This window comes from Mustelus asterias, chromosome 10 (genome assembly GCF_964213995.1).
Source record: "Mustelus asterias chromosome 10, sMusAst1.hap1.1, whole genome shotgun sequence".
Lineage (NCBI taxonomy): Eukaryota > Metazoa > Chordata > Chondrichthyes > Carcharhiniformes > Triakidae > Mustelus > Mustelus asterias.
In genome coordinates this window covers 107484397-107505539 of record NC_135810.1, presented here as the reverse complement: position 1 = coordinate 107505539, position 21143 = coordinate 107484397, and the positions used below count along the sequence as shown (strand labels likewise).

Sequence of the window (21143 nt, the reverse complement as noted above, 5' to 3'; positions counted from 1 at the left end):
CTTTCCCCCCTTCACCATGAAGTTGTATTTCGATTCTCTGTAAAGCATCCACCTTCGTTCAGAATCTAATGGCCCCCGATGCCTCAAATTTAAAATTCTATAACTCAAATTTAAATCTCTCACAGTGAAGGTCATCTTTTTGACAACTATCTTAGATCCGGGCTTTCAAGCATCAAGATAATTAGCAATGGGGTTTTGACTGAAGAGTTATTAATATCAACTACTCTTGAGAAAATGGTCTTTAATGGGCGGCATGGTGGCACAGTGGTTAGCACTGCTGCCTCACAGCGCCAGCGACCTGAGTTCAATTCCTGGCTTGGGTCACTGTCAGTGTGGAGTTTGCGCATTGTCCCTGTGACGCGTGAGTTTCCTCCGGGTGCTCCAGTTTCTTCCCACGGTCGGAAAGACATGCTGGTTAGGCACATTGGCCATGCTAAATTCTCCCTCTGTGTACCCTAGCAGGCGCCGGAAGTCTGCCGACTAGGGGATTTTCACAGTAACTTCATTGCCGTGTTAATGTAAGCCTATTTGTGACATTAATAAATAAACTTGAAACTTAATCCTCATGAAATACGTCTAGTGTTACACCATCAACAAAGTACCTGCCAGGGTTTTAGTTTGGTTTCTAAACTACCATCCAAGAAGTTCAGCATCTGGTCCCTATCTATGCTGCTTCTTCAATGCCAAGCTTTCCTCACAATTTTTGACTCCATCTTGATTCCAAACCCTCCAAGTGGCTTCTTAACACCATTTCCTGTTCCTACAATGGAAGGGACCCACCCCCCACCCACCCATGGATGATAATGTTTGTTAATAATGACAAATAAATAGTGAATAAAAAATAAATAGTGTCATCTGCACCATTCAATACCATCATGGCTGATAAGCTCTTCAATGCCTCTTACTCACACCATCCCGACAACCCTTTATGTTATTGTTCATCAGAAATCTATCAACCTCGACCTTAAACATACGGAGCTTCCACAGCCCTCTGTGTAAAGAAATTTCTCCTCATCACTGGAGATGATGTCCTGGAGTGGCATTTCCCCTTATGTTGAAATTGTGCTCGCTGGTTCTAGACTCCCCGACCAGGGGAAACATCTTCCCTGCATCCTACATATTTCGTGGTTTCAATGAGATCACCTCCCATTCTTCAGAACTCTAGAGAATACAGGCCCAGTTTGCCCAATCGCTCTTCATAAGGCAGTCGCGCCATCCCCGGAACAAGTCTGGTCAACAATCGTTGCACTGCCTCTGTGGCAATAATATTGTTTCTGAGGTAAGGGGACCAAACCCACACACACTGCTCCAGGTGTAGTCTAATCGCCTTCTATACAATTGAAACAAGCCCCCCCCCCCTCCCCAACTCCCTTCTCCTGTACTCCAATCCTCCTGGTGTAAAGGTTTGTCAAGCCAGATGTTAGCCTCCTTTGACTTATGGACAAGGACACTCAGGTCCCTTTGTACATCTGCACTTTCTAATTTCTTATCATTTAGAAAATACTCTGCACATTTGTTCCTTCTACCAAAGTGGATTACCTCACATTTTTCCATATTATATTCCATCAGCCATGTTCTTGCCCACTCACTAAGTCTATCCAAATCTTCCTGTAGCCACTTTACATCTTCCTCACAGCACACGTTCCCGCCTAGCTTTGTATCATCCGCGAACTTGGAAATATTACATTTGGTCCCCACATCCAAATCATTGATGTCCCAGTAGTCACAGCCTGCCACCGCAAGAATGACCCAAGTATTCTTCCACCCTGCTGTCTGCCTGTTGGCCAATCCTCAATCCATGCCAGTGTATGGCCTCCTATCCCATGTGTTTTTATTTTGCCAATCGACAAGTCATTATTCTGAAATCCAGTGCTTTATGAAAGAAGCCCCAAGCATTGGCCTGCTAGTTTTCAGTTAATCTTGAAATTTTTTCAATGTGTGGCATTTTAAATTGTTATAAGCCCTTTGTTCAAACAAAGGCTTCAAGTCAAGGCTGCAGTACAATGAAGTAGGAACCATCAGAAACAAGAGTTGGTCATTCAGCCTCTTTAGCCTGTTCACCAGGTCAATTCGATCAGGGTCCATCTGTCCTGTTGCATGTTGTAGCAGAGAAGCCACACTTCCATGACTTGCAAATACAGCATGCGACTTCTGTATTGACATAGCTAATCCTCTGCCACCAACAGGAAGGCGTGGTCAGTGGTGCTAGCTTGCAGAGAGAATGTGAACTGTGCCGAAAATGAGGAAACTTGGAACTCTGTTATTTATGGAAGTTTCAGAATGTGATTGAAGATTTCTCTATGAATTGTCCGTTGCAAACATGCTGCAGTACAACTTAGAATCATAGAGTCCCTACAGTGCAGAAGGAGGCCATTCGGTCCATTGAGAATGTACTGACTCTCTGACAGAGCATCCCACCCAGGCCCTATTCCCATTACCCCGCATATTTATCCCACTAATCCCCCCAACCCACACATCTCTGGACACTAAGGGGTAATTAAATACGGCCAGTCCATCTAACCTGCACATCTTTGGACTGTGGGAGGGAATCCACGCAGACACAGGGAGAATGTGCAAACTTCACACAGACAGTCTTGCATTCCTCCTGAAGAATTGCGGAAATATTTCAACTGGTATAATTATAATCTAAAATTGAATACTCACGAGGTCCGAGTCGCATGGTTTCAGAATGTTCACTCCACTTTTATTTCATTTGTCAGATGACTTTTAGGGGAAAGAAACAGTGGGGAAGTAGAAGGACACATTAAGTCATAACTAATCAACGAATTGTTGAATGTGGATTTGTTTGTAAACCAGTTTATCTGAACCCGTAATTGTATAGAACAAAGAACAGTACAGCACAGGAAAACAGGCCCTTCGGCCCTCCAAGCCTGTGCCGCTCCTTGGTCCAACTAGACCAATCGTTTGCATCCCTTCATTCCCAGGCTGCTCATGTGACTATCCAGGTAGGTCTTAAACGATGTCAGCGTGCCTGCCTCCACCACCCTACTTGGCAGCGCATTCCAGGCCCCCACCATCCTCTGTGTAAAAAACATCCCTCTGATATCTGAGTTATACTTCGCCCCTCTCACCTTGAGCCCATGACCCCTCGTGATCGTCACTTCTGATCTGGGAAAAAGCTTCCCACCGTTCACCCTATCTATCCCCTTTATAATCTTGTACACCTTTATTAGATCTCCCCTCATTCTCCGTCTTTCCAGGGAGAACAACCCCAGTTTACCTAATCTCTCCTCATAGCTAAGACCCTCCATACCAGGCAACGTCCTGGTAAACCTTCTCTGTAATCTCTCTAAAGCCTCCACATCCTTCTGGTAGTGCGGCGACCAGGACTGGACGCAGTATTCTAAATGTGGCCTAACCAGCGTTCTATACAGCTGCATCATCAGACTCCAGCTTTTATACTCTATACCCCATCCTATAAAGGCAAGCATACCATATGCCTTCTTCACCACCTTCTCCACCTGTGTTGCCACCTTCAAGGATTTGTGGACTTGCACACCTAGGTCCCTCTGTGTTTCTATACTCTTGATGGCTCTGCCATTTATTGTATAACTCCTCCCTACATTATTTCTTCCAAAATGCATCATTTTTAAAACTTTAAACCTATTCCTGTTAATGCATGATGACTCGTTTTGGGGCTAAATAGAACGTTTGTTAATGGTTGATGGTTTACTATTTGTTAGCCACGGCTGTTATGAATTAACATTCAAACATGTCTTTGCAACAAAGAAGTTTGTTCAGTGAACACAACACTGTCAGAAAGGCAACATGGTTAGGTAATAACATTGTTAGGTTGCTGTGACATGCCTTGCCATAGGGGGTAGCATAGGTGCAATGTGCTGAATGGCCTCTATTTGGGCTCTGAGTCGACACGGTGCATGTTTAGGCCACTGGATCCCACAGTAAGTACTTGGTCTTGGGAAAGGGGCATGGGGAGAAGTCAACAAGTATCCAGGTGGCACGGTGGCACAGTGGTTAGCACTGCTGCCTCAAAACGCCTGGGACCCGGGTTCAATTCTGGCCTTGGGTGACTGTGTGGAGTTTGCACCTTCTCCCCGTGTCTGTGTGGGTTTCCTCCGGGTGCTCCGGTTTGCTCCCACAGTCCAACGATGTGCAGGTTAGCTGGATTGGCCATTTTAAATTAGATTAGCTAGATTAGCCATGGTGAATGTGTGGTGTTACGGGGCTAGGGCGGGGGAAGAGGGCCTGGGTAAGATGCTCTGTCAGAGTCAGTGCAGACTCAATGGGCTGAATGGCCTCTTCTGAACAGTAGGGATTCTATGATCCTGACTTGGACAACCTGTTGACCCTGTTGTTATCTAGGCTTAGATTAGTATCTGCACAATCAGGTATTTTTGTTTGTCGTATCCTTTTAAATCATGGGGGACTTTGGAAATGTCAATGCTACAGGAAGCCATTAGACCATTATGTCTGTGCCATTGCTCGCTCCCCACCAGAATTTTAATCTTACTGTACAATGTCCTTCTTTAAAATCTAACTCCAACTTATACTGTGACTGGCTCATTTTAAATGGCCGCCTGTGGTACATTTTGAAATATGGTTGACGGCTGATGAGTTATGTTTTGACTTAAATTAAGATTAAAATATGCAAGGATGGTGGAGGGGTGCGGAACAACTATAGACTTATAGTGCACTTCTGGCAGCTTGCCTGTGTATCATCCTGCACTCTCTGATAAAGATTTACAGAGTCTGTGTAGGCAGTAGTGATTATGGCTTTGTGCTGCGGCCTATGCAGGGTGGTACAATCATAAGACCATAAGACCATAAGACATAGGAGCGGAAGTAAGGCCATTCGGCCCATCGAGTCCACTCCACCATTCAATCATGGTTGATTTCAACTCCATTTACCCGCTCTCTCCCCATAGCCCTTAATTCCTCGAGAAATCAAGAATTTATCAATTTCTGTCTTGAAGACGCTCAACGTCTCGGCCTCCACAGCCCTCTGTGGCAATGAATTCCACAGACCCACCACTCTCTGGCTGAAGAAATTTCTCCTCATCTCTGTTCTAAAGTGACTCCCTTTTATTCTAAGGCTGTGCCCCCGCGTCCTAGTCTCCCCTGTTAATGGAAACAACTTCCCTACGTCCATCCTATCTAAGCCGTTCATTATCTTGTAAGTTTCTATCAGATCTCCCCTCAACCTCCTAAACTCCAATGAATATAATCCCACGATCCTCAGACGTTCATCGTATGTCAGGCCTACCATTCCTGGGATCATCCGTGTGAATCTCCGCTGGACCCGCTCCAGTGCCAGTATGTCCTTCCTGAGGTGTGGGGCCCAAAATTGCTCACAGTACTCCAAATGGGGCCTAACCAGTGCTTTATAAAGCCTCAGAAGTACATCCCTGCTTTTGTATTCCAAGCCTCTTGAGATAAATGACAACATTACATTTGCTTTCTTAATTACGGACTCAACCTGCAAGTTTACCTTTAGAGAATCCTGGACTAGGACTCCCAAGTCCCTTTGCACTTTAGCATTATGAATTTTGTCACCGTTTAGAAAATAGTCCATGCCTCTATTCTTTTTTCCAAAGTGTACGACCTCGCACTTGCCCACGTTGAATTTCATCAGCCACTTCTTGGACCACTCTCCTAAACTGTCTAAATCTTTCTGCAGCCTCCCCACCTCCTCAATACTACCTGCCCCTCCACCTATCTTTGTATCATCGGCAAACTTGGCCAGAATGCTCCCAGTCCCGTCATCTAGATCGTTAATATATAAAGAGAACAGCTGTGGCCCCAACACTGAACCCTGCGGGACACCACTTGTCACCGGTTGCCATTCTGAGAAAGAACCTTTTATCCCAACTCTCTGCCTTCTGTCTGACAGCCAATCGTCAATCCATGTTAGTACCTTGCCTCGAATACCATGGGCCCTTATTTTACTCAGCAGTCTCCCGTGAGGCACCTTGTCAAAGGCCTTTTGGAAGTCAAGATAGATAACATCCATTGGCTCTCCTTGGTCTAACCTATTTGTTATCTCTTCAAAGAACTCTAACAGGTTTGTCAGGCACGACCTCCCCTTACTAAATCCATGCTGACTTGTCTTAATCCGACCCTGCACTTCCAAGAATTTAGAAATCTCATCCTTAACGATGGATTCTAGAATTTTGCCAACAACTGAGGTTAGGCTAATTGGCCTATAATTTTCCATCTTTTTTCTTGTTCCCTTCTTGAACAGTGGGGTTACAACAGCGATTTTCCAATCCTCTGGGACTTTCCCTGACTCCAGTGACTTTTGAAAGATCATAACTAACGCCTCCACTATTTCTTCAGCTATCTCCTTTAGAACTCTAGGATGTAGCCCATCTGGGCCCGGAGATTTATCAATTTTCAGACCTTTCAGTTTCTCTAGCACTTTCTCCTTTGTGATGGCAACCATATTCAACTCTGCCCCCTGACTTTCCTGAATTGTTGGGATATTACTCATGTCTTCTACTGTGAAGACTGACGCAAAGTACTTATTAAGTTCCTCAGCTATTTCCTTGTCTCCCATCACTAGATTACCAGCGTCATTTTGGAGCGGCCCAATGTCTACTTTTGCCTCCCGTTTGTTTTTAATGTATTTAAAGAAACTTTTACTATCATTCCTAATGTTACTGGCTAGCCTACCTTCATATTTGATCCTCTCCTTCCTTATTTCTCTCTTTGTTATCCTCTGTTTGTTTTTATAGCCTTCCCAATCTTCTGACTTCCCACTACTCTTTGCCACATTATAGGCTCTCTCTTTTGCCTTGATGCATTCCCTGACTTCCTTTGTCAGCCATGGCTGCCTAATCCCCCCTCTGATAACCTTTCTTTTGTTTGGGATGAACCTCTGCACTGTGTCCTCAATTACTCCCAGAAACTCCTGCCATTGCTGTTCTACTGTCTTTCCCATTAGGCTCTGCTTCCAGTCGATTTTTGTCAGTTCCTCCCTCATGCGCCTGTAATTACCTTTATTTAACTGTAGAACCTTCACATCTGATTCTGCCTTCCTTCTTTCAAATTGCAGACTGAATTCTACCATATTATGATCACTGCTTCCTAAGTGTTCCCTTACTTTAAGATCTTTTATCACGTCAGCCAAGGATCCAGTTCCTGGTCAATGTCAGGTAAATCTGTGTCATAGAACATAGAACATTACAGTGCAGTACAGGCCCTTCGGCCCTCGATGTTGCGCCGACCAGTGGTACCAATCTAAAGCCCCTCTAATCTACACTATTCCAATATCATCCATATGTTTATCCAATAACCACTTGAACGCTCTCAACGTTGACGAGTCCACCACTGCTGCAGGCAGGGCATTCCACGCCCTTACTACTGTCTGAGTAAAGAACCTACCTCTAACATCTGTCCTATATCTCTCACCCCTCAATTTAAAGCTATGTCCCCTCGTGCTAGCCAACACCATCCGAGGAAAAAGGCTCTCACTATCCACCCTATCTAATCCTCTGATCATCTTGTATGCCTCTATTAAGCCACCTCTTAACCTTCTTCTCTCTAACGAAAACATCCTCAAGCCCCTCGGCCTTTCCTCATACGATTTTCCCACCATACCAGGCAACATCCTGGTAAATCTCCTCTGCACCCTTTCCAACACTTCCACATCTTTCCTATAATGCGGCAACCAGAACTGTACGCAATACTCCAAATGCAGCCGCACCAGAGTTTTGTACAGTTGCAGCATGATCTCCTGGCTCCGAAACTCAATCCCTCTACCAATAAAAGCTAACACACCGTACGCCTTCTTAACAACCCTATCAACCTGGGTGCCAACTTTCAGGGATCTATGCACATGGACACCCAGATCCCTCTGTTCATCCACACTACCAAGTATCTTACCATTAGCCCAGTACTCTGTATTCCTGTTACTCCTTCCAAAGTGAATCACTTTGCACTTTTGCGCATGAAACTCCATTTGCCACCTCTCAGCCCAGCTCTGCAGCTTATCTATGTCCCTCTGTAACCTGCCACTTCCCTCCGCACCGTCTACAACTCCACCGACTTTAGTGTCATCCGCAAATTTACTAATCCATCCTTCCACGCCCTGATCCAAGACAACATTCGCCACTCTCCAGTCCTCTGGCACTATCCCCGTGATTTGGAGATGCCAGCGTTGGACTGGGGTAAACACAGTAAGGAATCTTTTAACCTTTAACCCGAGTCTAATAACCTTTAACCTTTAAACTTTAACTTGGCGTTGTTAGACCCCTTACTGTGACTATCCCCGTGGACAGTGAGGACCCAAAGATCAAAGCCAAAGGCTCTGCAATCTCATCCCTTGCCTCCCAAAGAATCCTAGGATATATCCCATCTGGCCCAGGGGACTTATCGACCCTCAGGTTTTTCAAAATTGCTAATACATCTTTCCTCAGAACATCTACCTCCTCCAGCCTATCAGCCTGTATCACACTCTCATCCTCAAAAACGTGGCCCCTCTCCTTGGTGAACACTGAAGAAAGATGACAGATGGTTCATGGCCTTTTGGCTAAGATCAAGATTGGATAAAGCCCAAGATGGGGTACAATACCTCATCTAATCAGCTTGGATCTTGTTTGTCTCCCTTGTGGGAAATGTGAATTGGATTTTGAATTTGGTTTTTGGAGTCAAGGAATGGATTCGGGTTTGCCCGGTCCACTCTGAGCGTTGGCTTTTTAACTTTACAGATGGATAAAAAAATTTTAAAAAAACAAAGGGTCCATGGCCTCTCCCGGCTCTTCTCAATCTTTTGGCTAAGATCATACATGAGATCAGGTGTAAGATCAGACGAAGGGTGGCACAGCGGTTAGCACTGCTGCCTCACAGCGCCGGGGACCCGGGCTCAAGTCCAGCCTTGGGTGACTGCCTGTGTGGAGTTTACACATTCTCCCCGTGTCTGCGTGGGTTTCCTCCAGGTGCTCCGGTTTCCTCCCACACATTAAAGCTGTGCTGAATAGATAGATTGGCCATGTTAAGTTGCCCCTTGGTGTCAGGGGGATTAGCAGGGTAAATACGTGGGGTTACGGGGATAGGGCCTGGGTGGGATTGTTGTCAGTGCAGGCTCGATGGGCCAAATGGCCTCCTTCTGCACTGTAGGGTTTCTAAGATGATTCGATGTAATTCTAGTCAGCTTGGATCTAGTCTGTCCCTGTTGTGGGAACCATGAATTGGAATAATTTTGAGTTTGAATTTGGTTTTTGGAACAAGCAAGGAATGTAGTAGGGGCTTGTCCTGTTCACTCTGCTCATTGACTTTGTAACCCTGCGAATAGAAATACACTTTATTAAAAAAAAACAGTTGTCAGTTCACTGCAGAATCCAGTACTATTCAGTAGGAGAAGGGAAAAGGGGGGAACGGCTGTGTAAAGAAATGGGGCTATACATCAGGAAAGCACAGTGTTTAGCACTGCTGTCTCACAGCGCCAGGGACCCGGGTTCAATTCCCGTCTCGGGCACTGTCTGTGTGGAGTTTGCACGTTTTCCCCGCGTCTGCATGGGTTTCCTCCGGGTGCTCCAGTTTCCACCCACACTCCGTAGATGTGTGAGTTAGGTGGATTGGACCATACTAATTATCCCTTAGTGTCAGGGGGATTAGCAGGGTAATATGTGGGATTACGGGGATAAGGCCTGGGTGGCATTGTTGTCGATGTAGGTTGGGTGGGCTGTAGGGAATCTATGATTTGCCTTGCTTCATTTTACAGCAGTGTTCAGTTCATCTCGGAGTGGTACTGTGGAAAATTGTTACTCAGCGCACCATGACTTGCGTAATGTTGTAATAACGGCACAACCTCATGACGGGCAAAGTGTTCCATTTACTCAATCGTTTCTATTCAATACATTCAGTGTCACAGGACTGCTTATGTGTAGTTGTATGTCTTAACATTGAGAGACTGCTGTGGTTTACAGAGCATCTCTTAGTCTTGTAACAGTTTTGTAGATTTGAAAGCCACAGTGCTTAATGAGGAAGGGGACCTGTGATTTTATAGACATGTTACTCTTATTTGCCACAGCAAATTTTTTATTTCAATTTTGAAGATCTTAATATTCAGGATGTCGTGATGTTTATTGAAATGACTTAAAAGTACAAAGATAATTTTTATCTTTCCTGCTCTGTCTGGACTCTGCTGCTTGATGGAGTATTTGTTTGTGAAGTTCATGTTTTTCATACATAATTTTCACCCATCCTTGACTATTCTAATGTACCCCTGACTGTTCTCCCCCATTCTACCCTGGTAAACTTGGGGTCATTAAAAACTCTGCTGCCCATATCTTATCCAGCAGCAAGTCACATCCTCCTGGTCCTTCTCCACTTTGACAGTCAGTGCCCCGGGATTGAGGAAGACATGCTCAGGGTTTGAGGGTTTTGAGATGGCTGGGGAATCCAATGCATGATCTGTGCAGATTGTGTCACATGTAGGGCAGGTGGTGATTGAAGGGTGGAGCTGATGAGGTATTTGGAGACCTGCGCGTTCGCTCTGAGGCTTCGACTACCTCCCTGTGTGCTCCCAACGATGTCTTTTGATGTGTTCAGTCCCTTCCCCAATGAACCTTCTCCATTTTTGTTGCCCCTTGGCTCGCTGGCCGACATCGACTCCCAGGCAAACAGCATCTTGGTTTTAAGATCCTCATCCTTGTTTTCAAATGCCTTGCCCACTCTGATCTCTGTAATCTCCTCCAGCCCCACAACCCTCCCAGGTCTTTGCCCCTCCCCCCTAATACTGGTCCTTTTTGCATTCCCCCCCATGCCGACACTATAGTTAAGAAAGCCCACCAACGTCTCTACTTTCTCAGAAGGCTAAGGAAATTTGGCATGTCAGCTACAACTCTCACCAACTTTTACAGTTGCACCATTGAAAGCATTCTTTCTGGTTGCATCACAGCTTGGTATGGCTCCTGCTCTGCCCAAGACCGCAAGGAACTACAAGAGGCCATGAATGTAGCCCAATCCATCACGCAAACCAGCCTCCCATCCATTGACTCTGTCTACACTTCCCGCTGCCTCGGCAAAGCAGGCAGCATAATCAAGGATCCCACGCACCCCAGACATTCTCTCTTCCACCTCCTTCCATCGGGAAAAAGATACAAAAGTCTGAGGTCACGTACCAACCGACTCGAGAACAGCTTCTTCCCTGCTGCCGTCAACCTTTTGAATGGACCAACCTCGCACTAAGTTGATCTTTCTCTACACCCTAACTGTGACTGTAACACAACATACTGCACTCTCTCGTTTCCTTCTCTATGAATGGTATGCTTTGTATAGCACAAGGAACAATACTTTTCACTGTATGTTAATACATGTGACAATAAATCAAATCAAATTCCCAGTTTACTTCACCATTGGCCATGCTTTCCGTTGACCAGGCTCTAGAACATCCTCCATACGCCGTTCTGCCTCTCTACTTTCCTCCTTTGGGGCACTGCTTAACACCTATCTCTTTGCCCAAGCTTTTAGACACTTGACCGAATGCCCCCTTATGTGGTTTGGTGGCATTTTCATAGAATCATAGAATCCCCAGTGCAGAAGGAGGCTATTCAGCCCATTGAGCCTGCACCGACAACAATCCCACCCATGCCCTATCCCACGTGTATGGCCTGCTAATTTACCCAGACACTAATGTAACATGGTCAATCAACCTAACCTGCACATCTTTGCACTGTGGGAGGAAACTGGAGCATCCAGAGGAAACCCGCGCAGACATGGGGAGAATGTGCAAACTCCACACAGTGACCCCTAGGCCGGAATCGAACCCGGGTCCCTGGCGCTGTGAGGTAGCAGTGCTAACCACTGTGCTGTCCCTGTTGAGCGGGACCTTTAATGATGTTCAAGGCCCTATATAAATATTAGCTGTCTCTGGTGGAAAATACCCAACATCCTTCAGAAGTTATTGTGACTTTCAGTCATAACACATGTGGAGCCATACTTTAATATGTTTGTTTTTTATTCATTCGTGGGACATGGGCATCGTTTATTGCCCATCCCTAATTGCCTGAGGGCAGTTGAAAGCCTACCACTTTGCTGTTGTTCTGGAGTCACATGTAGGCCAGACCAGGTAAGGGATGACAGATGTCCTTCCCTAAAGCACATCAGTGAACCAGATGGGTTTGCAAATATGAACAATGTGTATCCCGCCATTTTTCTTTAAAACCCATGTTTGCCTAGATAAGTTCGGACAATTCAGAGTAACTAACTTTCTAACTCAATTGCTTTGAGACGTTTGAAACAAGAAGCAATAAAAACTGTTAGAAGTTTGGCTTCGCTACTCAGCTTAGAGAACAGTGTGTGCCAAAAGCAAAGACTATCATCTCTTTGACAAATATTTAAAGGCCCGTCGAGCTTGGGATCACTTTTTAATCTTTAAACACAAGTCAGCGATTAACTGCAGGCTGTAATGGATCTATTGAAGCCACTGTGAAGCCAAGGAAGTATAATGTGTGCGGTGCTAGCTGTGGCTCGGTGGGCGGCACGGTAGCACAGTGGTTAGCACTGCTGCTTCACAGCTCCAGGGACCTGGGTTCGATTCCCGGCTTGGGTCACTGCCTGTGTGGAGTTTGCACGTTCTCCCTGTGTCTGCGTGGGTTTCCTCCGGGTGCTCCAGTTTCCTCCCACAGTCCAAAGATGTGCGGGTTAGGTTGATTGGCCATGCTAAAAATTGCCCTTAGTGTCCTGAGATGCGTAGGTTAGTGGGATTAGTGGGTAAATATGTAGGGATATGGGGGTAGGGCCTGGGTGGGATTGTGGTCAGTGCAGACTCGATGGGCCGAATGGCCTCTTTCTGTACTGTTGGGATTCTATGAAATTCACTTCCGAGTCAGAAGGTTGTGGGTTCAAGTCCCACCCCGAAGGGTTTGAGTGTAGAAATCGAGACTGGTAGCAGCTTGGTCCTGAGGAAGTGCAACAATTTTTTTTTTAAAAATTATTTATTAGTATCACAAGTAGGCTTACATTAACAAAGCAATGAAGTTACTGTGAAAATCCCCTAGTCGCCATACCCCTGTACTAACCACTGTGCCACCAGACTACCGCACGCAACACAACAATGAGTGGTTCACTTTGAGTGGTTTTGGTTGAGGGATACATATTGACTGGGACACCCTTCCTGCACTTCTCTGAATAGTACCATATGATTGTTTGCTCAGAGGGAAAAGAGGACTTCATCATCCAAAAGGTAGGTGGGACTTTCCAACCCCATGATGTGCTTTCCGGAAGCAGAGGCACTCACCTTTGGCCAATCTCAGCAGCGTTTTGCGTTGTTCACCAGTTGCGCTGCTGAGTACCCACCATGGGCTTGGGGCAGGGTCGCCATCCCACCCAACGGGAAGGGCCAAATTCAGCCAAGCACTTTCAAAAATTCATTTATCGGACATGGGTGTCGCTGGCCATCCCTAGTTGCCCAAGGGCAGTTGAGAGTCAACCAGGTTGCTGTGGTTCTGGAGTCCCGTGCAAGCCAGACCGGGTAAGGACAGCAAATTTCCTTCCTTAAAGGACATTAGTGAATCAGATGGGTTTTTCCAACAATTGACAATGGTTTCATGGTCATCAGTAGATTCTTAATTCCAGATATTTTTTATTGAATTCAAATTCCGCCATCTACCGTGGCGGAATTCAAATGCGTGGGGTAGTCTGGTGGCACAGTGGTTAGCACTGCCGCCTCACAGTGCCAGGGACCCGGGTTCAATTCCTGACTTGGGTCACTGTCTGTGCGGAGTCTGCACGTTCTCCCCTTGCCTTTGTGGGTTTCCTCCGGGTGCTCCGGTTTCCCACAGTCCGAAAGACATGCTGGTTAGGTGGATTGGCCATGCTAAATTCTCCCTCAATGTACCCGAACAGGCGCCGGGGTGTGGCGACTAGGGAATTTTCACAGTAACTTCATTGCAGTGCTAATGTAAGCTTACTTGTGGGACTTGGTGTACAAATTAGCTGCCATGTTTCTTACATTCCAACAGTTAACTACACTTCATCAGTACTTATCCAATGGCAAAGTGTCATCAATAATGGACATCTGAAATAAAAACTGAAACTGCTGGAAGCACTCAGCAGGTCAGGGAGCAAGTGAGGAGGGAGAAGCTCCATTAACGGCCATTCACGCCCAGCCACCGCTGCCGGTGAGGACACAGAATTTGGCACTCAGCCAAATCTCCAATCACTACAGCGGGACCAGAGAATCCCGCTGGTGTGGACGGCCGGAAAATCCCACCCAACATTTCAGATCGATGACCTTTGTCTTTTAGGTGTTAGACTTGACTCTGATAGCACATTTCCGTCTGAGTCCGAAGGTCATGGATTCAAGCACCTCTTCAGTGTCATAAGCTCATAGGCTAGACTGGGCACTTCAGTACACTGATGGCAGAGGGAGTGCCACCCTGTTGGAGGTGGCTGAGGGAGTGCCACCCTGTTGGAGGTGGCTGAGGGAGTGCCATTCTGCTGGCGATGCTGTATTTTGGAAGACATGTTAAATTGAGGCTGCACCTTGATTTGGGGTGGGAGTGGGCATTCATGGTGATGGCTGTAATACTGCTTGAAGACATCACAAAGGGAAGGGATTGAAAAGATGAGGATGGGAATTCTTGATCTGAGATGTTTGATGATTGCAAGACAACGCAGATCAACAGAGAGACGATGGGAAAGGATAACATGATGGAATACCAGACAGGCTCCAGATGTTTGGATGAACCAATGTTTTACAGAGTTAGTAACCCTCAGAACAATTCTAAAGTACTTGTGTATGAACTTGAAGTGCCTCAACAGACAAAGTAATGGACCAAGAGGCAGAGAGTGGGGTTAGACTGAATGCCTCCTGCGATGCTGTAAGTTTCTGTGGTGGGCACAGGGAGGCTGACTGGAAGAATGTTGGAATAGTGGAGTTTAGAAATGGCTAAAGCATGAATCCAGGTTTTCACAGCAGTTGGGTAGAAATGGGGGTTAGGTTGGGCGCGGGTGTGGTACAGAGGTGGAATAGGCACTCACTCACTCTGGCTGAGTGGATACGGGTTCGGAGACTTTGTTCAGGGTCAAATAGGATTGCGAGTTTGTGAACCTGAGCTGGAGACCGGAGAGTTTGTGACAGCAACTAGAAAATGGCTTCATTCTTCCTGAGGTTGTACAGGGGGGATTGAGTTTCGTTCGGGATTGCATGTGGGGCCAACATTCAGGAAAACGGAAGAGCCGGTTCTATAGTTTAAAGTAACCAACTGCTTCTGAATGCTCTAGGACATTGAGGTGTGCGTCGCTATTTCCCCCTCCCCCTCCCGCCGGTCTCCCCCTCCCGCCGGTCTCCCCCTCCCCCTCCCGCCGGTCTCCCCCTCCCCCTCCCGCCGGTCTCCCCCTCCCCCTCCCGCCGGTCTCCCCTCCCCCTCCCGCCGGTCTCCCCCTCCCCCTCCCGCCGGTCTCCCCCTCCCCCTCCCGCCGGTCTCCCCCTCCCCCTCCCGCCGGTCTCCCCCTCCCCCTCCCGCCGGTCTCCCCCTCCCCCTCCCGCCGGTCACCCCCTCCCCCTCCCGCCGGTCTCCCCCTCCCCCTCACGCCGGTCTCCCCCTCCCCCTCACGCCGGTCTCCCCCTCCCCCTCCCGCCGGTCTCCCCCTCCCCCTCCCGCCGGTCTCCCCCTCCCCCTCCCGCCGGTCTCCCCCTCCCCCTCCCGCCGGTCTCCCCCTCCCCCTCCCGCCGGTCTCCCCCTCCCCCTCCCGCCGGTCTCCCCCTCCCCCTCCCGCCGGTCTCCCCCTCCCCCTCCCGCCGGTCTCCCCCTCCCCCTCCCGCCGGTCTCCCCCTCCCCCTCCCGCCGGTCTCCCCCTCCCCCTCCCGCCGGTCTCCCCCTCCCTCTGCCGCCTTCCCCTTTCTCACCCCGCCGCCTTTCCCCTCTCTCTCTCTCGCCCCGCCCCCTTTCCCTCCCTCCCTTTCCCCCCACACCACGGTTTATTTTGAGCTCTCTTTTTGGCGATGAAATGGGGAAAGATTCTCGAAACAGCTTCTTGCAATCTGCCCTTTTCAGGACCGAATAGAGCTGTGATTTGTGTCCAGGCTCCTCATGAATGCACCTCCTTATCATTCTCCGTGGAACACACACATGGTGCTGTCTGAGCCGAGGGAGCGGCTGTTCTGGCTGCGATGCAGTAGCTGGCTGCCTTTCATCATATTACATGTTTTGCTGGCAGCAGCAAGGGAGAACTGACGTGGCAGCATGTGCAACAGACTTTGAGACTAGATGTAATTGGTATAACTGGACTGGTTAACTACAGTTGAGTTAATTCACATGGTCACATCGATGTTCGCGTAGACAAATAAACAGAGGCACTCGGTGTTCCCTGCATTATGTTTAAACTCTTTAATTGGGACTTGGTGAATGTTAACTGATCTTTCCACTAGATGGGTTAACCATGTATTTGTCTTCCCGCAAATAACTTCTTTCCATGAAATAGCAAAATTAATTGTAGCCCTTCCAAAAGAGTGATAGGTCTGGTGTGTAGCATTCAGTGTGTGATTGAGAGAGAAGTTGCACTCTTTATTATTAACACTATACCATTCAGTAGGGTGGCATGGTGGCACAGTGGTTAGCACTGCTGCCTCACAGCACCAGGGACCCGGGTTCGAACCGGCTTGGGTCACCCTCTGTGTGGAGTTTGCACTTTCTCCCCATGTCTGCGTGGAATTCCTCTGGGTGTTCCGGTTTCCTCCCACAGTCCGAAAGACATGCTGGTTCGGTGCATTGGCCATGCTAAATTCTCCCTCGGTGTACCCGAACAGGCGCCGGAGGGTGGCGACCAGGGGATTTTCACAGGAACTTCATATTGGCACTCATCAATAAACTTAAAATCCAGCCATATGAAATCTCCCTATCTCCTATTTCTAAACACTGCCTGGGCTTCCCGGGTTCTGCCTGGTGGTGGGAATCGGTGCAGGCGGGTGGGACTGGAACATTTGGAGAGTGGCCAAACATCCATCAACTTTCGGCGGGGTTTTCCAGTCCCGACTTCTTAACACATTGGGCAGGATTCTCCGAATTCGTCCCTGCTGCAAGTGGGAACGGAGAATTTGGGAAAATTCCAAAACTCAATTTAATTTCAGCGGCACCGAAGAATCCCAGCCACCAATGAGGACAGAGCTTTTTGTCAACTTAATTCAAATGCGCATTTAAAATTGCAGAACATTATTTCAAATCAAAGAAGACAATTTGGAATAATATCATAACTAACAACAGGATTACTGTGTGTAGTTTTGGTCTCCCTACCTATGAAAGGATATTATTGCCGTAGAGGGAGTGCAGCAAAACTGGGATTGGTGGGACTGTCCTATGAGGAAAGGGATTGGTTTGACTGGGCCTGTATTCACTAGAGTATAGAAGGATGAGGAGAGATCTGTCTGAAACATACAAAATTCTAACAGAGCTGCACGGCCAGATTCAGGGAGGACGTTTTTCCTGGTTGGGGAATCTGGAACCGGGGATAGGTTGGGCATCATGGTGGCACAGTGATTATCACTGCGACCTTGGTGCCATGGACCTGGGTTCAATTCCAGCCTTGGGTGACTGTCTGAGTGGAATTTGCACATTCTCCCCATGTCTATGTGGGTTTCCTCCGGATGCTCCAGTTTCTTCCCACGCTCCAAAGATATGCAGGTTGGATGGATTGGCCATGCTAAATTGCTCCTTAGTATCCCACGATGTGTAGGTTAGGTGGATTAGTGGGCCAAATGGCCTCCTTCTGCACTGTAGGGATTCTACGATATGGGGCAGACCATTTAGGTCTGAGATGTGGAAGAATTTCTTCACTCAAAGGCTAGTGGACCTGTGGAATTCTCTACACAAGAACGGCTGTGGAGGCAAAATTACTGAATGTGTTCGAGAAAGAGATTCTTTTTTTAGATTTTAATAATATCAGAAGGTATGGAGAGAAAGCGGGAATATGGCATTGAAATTGAGAATCAACCATGATCGTATTGAATGGCGGAGCAGACTCGAAGGGCCGAATGGCCTGCTCCTGTGCCTAGTTTCTGTCTTTCTATGTAATCGTAACTGTCCCTGGGACTCCCTCACTAACAGCACTATGGGTGTACCTACACTGCAGTGGTTTAAGAAGGCAGCTCACCACCACCTTTTCAAGGGCAATTGGGAATGGGCAATAAATGCTGGTCTGGCTAGTGATGCCAACATCCCATGAATGAACTAAAAAAAACCATTTTAAGCACTTCTAAAAAATGCATGCAGGCTTACCGCATTTAGTTGACTGACTGCTGTGTTTCATTCCGTTTTTTTTTCCAAGGAATGAGAAAAAGTATGTGGAAAAATACTGGAAAGAAGTTCAAGTCGGGGACTTTGTTCGCCTGCGATGCAATGAAATAATTCCAGCTGATATCCTGCTGCTGTACTCCAGTGATCCTGATGGACTTTGCCACATCGAGACTGCCAACCTGGATGGAGAGACCAACCTCAAGCAGCGGCAGGTTACCAAGGGTTTCACTGAACTGGTAAGCGATTTTCAAACAGCTTGAACAGCCCTTGGCGTAGGAGGTGCAGGGTGGCCACTCTGCCCATCGTGCCTGTGCTGGCTGTTTGCAGATGCACGCCAGTCAATCCCACTCCCCAGCTTGTCTCCCACAGCACTGCCCCCACTCCCTCGAAGTGGTTCATCATAATGACAGTGGACATGTCTTGCTTTGTGACAATGTGTTGTTTATCTAAAAAAAAACACAAGTGAATGTCAGAAAGCTGGAGTCAACCTCAGGAAAAGTAAAGTAAAGTTTATTTATTAGTCACAAGTAAGGCTTACATTAACACTGCAATGAAGTTACTGTGAAATTCCCCTAGTCGCCACAGTCCGGCACCTGTTCAGGTCAATACACCTAACCAGCACGTCTTTCAGAATGTGGGAGGAAACCGGAGCACCCGGAGGAAACCCACGCAGACACAGGAGAACGTGCAAACTCCACACAGGCAGTGACCCAAGCCAGGAATCGAACCTGGATCCCTGGCATTGTGAAGTAGCAGTGCTAACCACTGTGCCACCGTGCCCCATGCTAGAAGTATGCACAGCCAGTGAGGCAGAATCTGAAATCGGAAAGCACAGTCACCAGGATCCGTCAGCAAAACTGCCGCAGTCAGATGGCAGAACCCCTCGCACTGAGTGGTAATGTGAATCATAAAGTGTCAGATGCACAGGACAGTAATTCCAGAGCTTTCTGCCAATGGGCTGGAGGCGACCCTCCCCACCATGGTGGGTTTATTTTTTATTCATTCGTGGGACATGGGCGTCGCTGGCTGACCAGCATTTATTGCCCATCCCTAGTTGCCCGTGGGCAGTTGAGAGTCAACCACATTGCTGTGGGTCTGGAGTCACATCACATGTAGGCCAGACCAGGTGAGGATGGCAGAATCCCTTCCCTAAAGGGTATTAGTGAACCAGATGGCTTTTTCCGACGATCGACAATGGTTTCACGGTCATCAATAGATTCTTAATTCCTGGTTTTTTTTTTAATGGAATTCAAATTCCACATCCCGCCGTGGTGGGATTTGAACCCGGGTCCCCCAGACTATTAGCTGAGTTTCTGGATTAACAGTGTAGTGATAATACCACGAGGCCATCACCTCCTGGGGGCTGGGTGGACAGGGCATACAAAACACTGTAGACATCAGTGGGTCTGAAAGATACCGCTGGGGGAGGTGGGAAAATTCCAACCATAGGATAAATATCAAAGCTAAATAACCCTTGAAATCAATGGCCGGAATTTTACCGGCACACCCGCCCTGGAGTCGAGGTGGGCGAGGTTCGCAGAACGGCATTCCCTGTTGGCCTCGGGTGGAATCTTACGAGCCTCGGGTGAGGTGGCAAAACTCCACCCAATGGATTTCGACATTGGCAACCTTGAGGCAACTCTCCAAATTAAGTCCTTAAGATCTTCCCTTTCTGGTTTAATCTCTTTTCCCATACAGAGCCTCATCCTTGGAAACCTCCTTTGGTTGAAACATCACACAGCACGGGAGGAATCTTGCCTGTGCTGGCAGTTTGCAGCAGCTATATCCAGAAACTTTCTATGCTTTTGTCTAGAAGATTTCCTCATCTATTATGGAGGGAAATGGCTTGGTATGGAGGGCATTAGCTATACGGAGAGGTTGGAGAAACTTGGTTTGTTCTCACTGGAACAACGGAGGTTGAGGGGCGACCTGGTAGAAGTCGACAAGATTGTGAGGGGCATGGACAGAGTAGATAGTCAGAAGCTTTTTCCCAGGGTGGAAGAGTCAATTACTAAGGGGCACAGGTTTAAGGTGCGAGGGGTAAGGTTTAAAGGAGATGTACGAGGCAAGTTTTTTACACGGAGGGCAGTGGATGCCCGGAACTCGCTGCCAGGGGAGGTGGTGGAGGCAGATACGATAGTGACTTTTAAGGGATGTCTTGACAAATACATGAATGGGATGGGAATGGACAGATATGGTCCCCGGCAGGGTAAGGAGTTTTAGTTCAGTCGGGCAGCATGGTCAGTGCAGGCTTGGAGGGCTGAAGGGCCTGTTCCTGTGCTGTAATTTTCTTTGTTCCATTCGCTGGGGGGACTAAACCCACTGTCTGCCCCACCTGTGATGGAGACTGTAGGGCTGTCAGATAGCAATTGAAGAAGAGTAAAAATAAGTTATGTCTGGCAGATCAGTACAACATTTTGCTGAGACTTTCGTGGCCAGATTTCTGCTTTTGGCAGTCTGGCAGTTGACAACTTATTCCGTTCCCCCTTCATATCACCGTACAAACTTAATGGGGATGACTATCACTGGTCTTCCTTGGATTTCAGCCGGAGTTGTTCCTTGTTTCTTCAGACAACACAGCCCACCCGTTTTGTGAGAAGATGGTGGCTTAGTGGTATTGGCGCTGGACTTGTAATCCAGTGACCCAGGGTAATGCCCTGGATACCCGGGTTCGAATCCCACCACAGCCAATGGTGAAATTTAAATTGGATAAAAACCTGAATGACCATGAAACCATTGTTGTTTGTCATAAAAACACATCTCGCTTACTACTGTGCTTTAGGGAAGGAAATCTGCTGTCCTTACCCGGTCTGGCCTACATGTGAATTCAGACCCACAGCAATGTGGTTGACTCGGAGGTGGCATAGCAAGCCACTCTGGGCAATTGGGGCTGGGCAATAAATGCTGGCCCAGCCAGTGATGCCC

At 47.6% G+C, this 21143-nt stretch overlaps 1 protein-coding gene across 1 annotated transcript in view; it reads left to right on the top strand.

Annotated features, from left to right (window-relative positions):
* Positions 1-21143, top strand: part of atp10a (ATPase phospholipid transporting 10A) — a 187436-nt gene that overhangs the window by 54722 nt on the left and 111571 nt on the right. The window contains exon 2 of the mRNA XM_078222415.1: positions 18250-18454. Within this exon, the coding sequence (XP_078078541.1) occupies positions 18250-18454 (205 nt within the window). The remainder of the gene's footprint in view (positions 1-18249; positions 18455-21143) is intronic.